At 44.5% G+C, this 5176-nt stretch overlaps 1 protein-coding gene across 1 annotated transcript; it reads right to left on the reverse strand.

The window, feature by feature from the left end:
- Positions 1-2653: 2653 nt before the first annotated feature.
- On the reverse strand, positions 2654-4688 carry LOC104454313 (glycerol-3-phosphate acyltransferase 5). The gene is made up of 2 exons (XM_010069124.3): positions 3975-4688; positions 2654-3821 (listed from the first exon to the last, which is right to left on the reverse strand). The coding sequence occupies exons 1-2, from the start codon at positions 4608-4610 to the stop codon at positions 2898-2900; spliced, it is 1560 nt and encodes a 519-aa protein (XP_010067426.1). The 5' UTR covers positions 4611-4688; the 3' UTR covers positions 2654-2897.
- Between the last annotated feature and the right edge of the window lie 488 nt (positions 4689-5176).

The raw sequence follows: 5176 nt of genomic DNA on the forward strand, positions 1-5176 counted from the left end.
CCCCTCGCCATGACCCGATGCGGACCGTCGCGATAACATGCACGATGCGTGCAAATGTGTCGGATTCCAAGGAAGGCTCATCCCGTCTTTGGACCCCGAATGCTGTCACGTACTTGCGCCATCATCGCTGATTATAATTATAATAACGATTATGATGATGGTCTAATCTGCGGATGGCCGACCTTTTTTTTTTATAGAAACTAACATAACGAAACAACCAGCTCATTAGTAGATCGATCCGTGACTTTTTAATTGCTTGTAGTCGTATGAATGTACAATGGATCGGTGTTGTGTCACGGGCCGATGATTTGGATTGCAAACGACGTGGCACTTGAGCTTTGGTTCATCTCTTTTGGCCTCGGTAAGCTCGCTGCTCTCGCTCGCATTTTCGCGTTCGAGGGAGCGAGTTTTATAGAAGTGGAGCATCTCGAGAGGATGCTTATATTGTTCAAGTGCTTGGATCGATGTAATTAAAGGCGATAGTGCCCCCTTGTACATAAACCCTTTTGATGTTAATCAAGTTGTGGATTGAATTGTGAAAGCTCATCGTGGAGGAAGTCCGTTCCTAATTGACGATCTAAGCCCTATTTTGAATATAGTTTTCCTTATTTTCCTGAACCAAAACAACCAGCTTATTACTAGATTAATCCGTCACTTTTTAATTGCTTGTAGTCGCATGCATATACAATGGATTGGTGTCGTGTCACGGGGCCGATGATTTGGGTCATCTCTTTTGGCCTTGGTAAGCTTGTTGCTCTCGAGCGAGTTCTAGAGAAGTGAAGCGTCTTGAGAGGATGCTTGTGTTGTTCAAGTACTTGGGTCAATATAATTAAGGGGGATGGTGCCTCCATGTACATAAACCCTTCTTTTACGTGACGTTAACCAAGTTACAGATTGGATTGCGAAAACCCATCGTAGAAAAGGTCTACCTCCTCATTGATTATCTAAGCCCTATTTTGAATCTAGTTTTCCTTATTTTTCTGAACCGAAGCATTGGATGAATGAAGTTTAAATTCTGACCAAAAAAATAAAAACTTTAGAATCCGATCTAACGGTGGAAATCAATGGGGAGTCTCTGGAATACAAGTGATGGTAAATTCCAATACTATCTCCATGAATGTACTCGAGTCCTCAATAAAACGCTAGATACAATAAGGTTATAGATTGTGAAAAGTCCACATTTCAAGCGGAATAGATGCTGAGAACCTGTACGAAGAAAATCTAAACCCAAAAATATAAGTAATTTCACTTTTGTCGAGCTTCATGTCTCCGCTGAGGGCGGGCCTTATGTAAATTCTCATGCAAAATAAATATAGACAATACTTAAGTGAATCGATTATCAACCATTTCTACATCTTAGACATATCTTGGTCTACAATCAGAGATGAGTTGAGTCTCACTTCTTCAATTCTAAGTTCTGAAATCAACTGATAAGACACTTATTATAAATTACCAGTTTACCTCTCTCTCTCTCTCTCTGTAATTTGCTTATTTTATTTTATTTTCCACATCTTTACCGCAATTTTCTGAACTTTCAAGGCAAAAATTGACGGCATGGCTCTGCTGCTTTTGGTTTTTCCGTATGACGTTATTGAGCTTATTGAACAAAGCTCTGGCTCTGTCGCTTTCAGTGGCTAAGGAAGCTTGACGACGGGCAATGGAGACGGAGATGGTGACAGCAGTGCAGGGCGAGGGGCGGTGCCGGTGGAGGCACCGATGGACTTGCGGTCACGGTTGGCTTGCAGCTGTGTATTGTGACTGGGTGACTACGCAGCTGCACAGCTGGTCCCGAAGGTGAAATGAGAAAGAACGAAAATAGTATTGCTGATATGAACCCTCCAATTTTTTTTTTTATCGCTGATGTATTCAGATCTTAGAAGGATAAATTCATATAATTTTACAGAACAGTAACTTTTAGAGGATCTCAATCTCGTATATTATATATACGATATGTAGAAACTATGGCTACATCAGTAAACAAATAGAAACTAAACAAGATTAATGTCGGCCTGCTAGTCCACGGGAACCAATCGACATTGACAGAACTTGAGGCTTTCGTCATCTCATTTCATGTTTTTCAATTCTGCATGTTCTTTTTACGTCGCCTAACGTGATTAATATTCGAGGAACACGTAATTATCCACAGTGGATAATTTACTACTCGGCTGATCGGCATATCATACGCATACCTACCGGTGACAGCAACTTTCGAGCTGGATCCTTTCGCTCTATTCAGCTCTCAAATTTTTTCCCTATCGTGTGATCGATTTCTCGACCATATTGAGCGAGCTTTCTTGTTGTCATTACTAGGTCAAGCTGACGCTTGTAAGACTAGGTACCGAAATGGGACAAAAATCAATTTTAGAAAAGTTTTTTCAAAGATCGCCGACGAATAAGAGATGTTTACGTGATACAGATAACACGAAATATGTTGCATCTCAATCGAACTTTCAGCATTCTTAAAAGAAAACCTAAGTAGTCGACATCAACACTCGATCGATAGTTTGGCCTAGTTGACCTTATCAACAACATGACTGACCAATCTCCTTTTCAACCTTAAGTTCACGAAACTTTTGTCATAGGTAGCTCACAGTAACTTAGCTATGCATGCATGACTACATCCGGTTAACTGAACAGCTTCAAATATGACCGATATTGAAGAACTCATTCTCTTTATTCGATGCATGAAACGGGATTAACTCACAATTGATGGTAATAATCTCCATACATCCTTAAATAATAACATCTTGATGAAACAAACAAAGGAAAAGGAAGGGAGAAGAAAGAATGCAAACCCTAACTTCTTTCGAAAACCGAAAAAAGATACGACAGCGTCCTGGAGAATATTACGTCTAGACAGTAACGATCGGTCAGTCTTATTGAGATCTACGGCCATCTCAGTGAATGAAGGGCTTGAACGTGCTTACGACTCTCTTGATGCGATCGAACAACGAACCGTACGGAAACGCTGACACGTTTCCGTCGTTCTCGGCAAGAACCCTGTACTTGTCCTTTCGAGTCAAGTTGGTGCACTCGAATCCCAGCGTGGTCCCCAAGAGCCTCTGCACGTAGTTGGCGACGTCGATCGGGCTCTTCCCTGAAGAGCAGGTCGCCTCAGCCGGAAGCTGGTTCAAGAAGGTTACCTCGTAAATGGGCCTAGGGTTCATGAAGAAGAAGATGGGGTCCATGGCCTTGCATCCTCTAGCCGTTGTCGCGTGAAAGAGCCCGACTCTATAGTTCATCGCGACAGGCACTATTTGATCGGTTAACTCGGCAAATAGTGCGCTGAACCTCAGGAGGAATGGTTCTCGGCATGTCGTCCCCTCGGGGCACACCGCTAAATCGCCTTTTGATAGCTGGTTCTTGATCTTCTCTCGGTCGGCTTCCCGGGTTCGGGTTAAGCGGATTGTAGGTATTGGCGACAAGATCTCTGATAGCTTTGAGAGGGAATAGATGACGGCCGGGATCTTGCGGCCGAGAGCGGTGCAGAGGATCACAGGGTCCATTAAGGTGCGGTGAGTGCAAACAAACAAGACGCCATTAGCATTGTCTCCAGAAACCGGGGGCGGCGGTTTTCCTTTCACGATGACTCTACCTCCTAATATCGGCGCGATGATTAGGATGACGCTGATAGGCAAGATCAAGCCCACAACGATGCGGATGAAGGCTAGTACTATCGCAAAGGGCATCCAAACGAGGGTCAAGAAGGCCATTAACGGGGTAGGACGTTTGGCGAGCCGGCCGTCGTGGAAGATCACCTTGAGCGGCTCTGGAGGCTCTAGGTTATGTTGCTTTTCGGCGAAGGGTGGAAGCTTTTGTTCCTGCAAGCAAAGAGCAAACCTGATTTATCCACGAATCGTAAGCAAATGTGTCCAAGCTAGGATATGAATTTAGACACGGATGGGACATGTTGATATCATCAATATCTGCGCATGAAATCGAGGTGTGAAGCAGCTAGTGAGTCGTATACAGACCTTGCAAAGAGAGAGAAATGAAAGACCAGGCCTTCCTAGTCCTATAGAAGGCCTTTCCTCATCACCAAAGAGCTTGGCGACGCGGCCGAAAGCGGTGTGAAATCCACCCTCGACAAAGCCCGTGGCGTACCCAAATCGGTTCACGACGAGCTGGCTTCCAATAACCTCGTCGGCCCCCAGATGCTCCTTCGCAAACCTCTCCACCATCACTCCTGGCATCCTGGTCACCACCACCCTCTTTTCGCAGGCGCTGAACTCTCGCCAAGCATCCCCGTTCAAATCGTCCATGTAAAACTTCGGCAAGACGGCTCTAGACACCGCTTTGATCTCAGATTCCGGGACCCCCGCTAGGGCGACAAAGATCATGAGATTCAACCCGTACTCTTCCATCCCAAACGCGTCGAGGCAGCAGATCACGGGCCATAGCAGCAGCAACAGAGCGAAGCGTAGCAAGTTGGACGCTTCGAACGCCATCAACATGAAGTACGAGAATAGTTCCCGGTCCTTCAACAGGGTCCCTTCGAACTCCGAGACCACCGATGACGTCGACTCCGTCATGGCACGATCCCACTCCCTCGTATCCCTTCTCTCAAACATATTGGATCTTTCGATACAGCATGCTGGTTTTCTTAGCATGCGATGCTGATGGAAAACAAAGGGTCTTTAAGGGTTATAAGGTTGGGGGGTGAGCATATTGTTGACTTGCGTCTAATGTCCGAATGAAAGGCGGTTTATCAAATCACAACCACCAATTTATATACTCCTCTAATAAGCTCTCCAGTGTAAGTATCCACAATTTCATGTGTCCAATCACCGAACAGGAAGATTGTACGCCACGTTTGGGCTAAAACGATCGGTTACTTAACCCCAACAACTTCGTCTACTTGTGCTGACCAATTCGCCTAGCTTCTAATCCATGTGCGCACGCACAACCTTAGATTTTGTCTATTACTGAAATATTAGGGTAACTTGAGCAATGTGTGAACAATTGTAACTGGGTTTGGTCGCATCCTCTTGTAGTCGAGTTCGATCGAACTCCATTTGCCATGAATTTCTAGAAAGTCAAACAAGGTTTTTAGCTTGTTTAATTAGTGCCAATGGGTCAATAGTATCAAGTTGCCCGACTATAGACTATAAATAAGGCTGTGTTTTTTTCCATTAAAATGTTTTTCAAAATTTCTGGTGTTTGGGACATGGAAAAT

Source organism: Eucalyptus grandis, chromosome 7 (genome assembly GCF_016545825.1).
Source record: "Eucalyptus grandis isolate ANBG69807.140 chromosome 7, ASM1654582v1, whole genome shotgun sequence".
Classification (NCBI taxonomy): domain Eukaryota; kingdom Viridiplantae; phylum Streptophyta; class Magnoliopsida; order Myrtales; family Myrtaceae; genus Eucalyptus; species Eucalyptus grandis.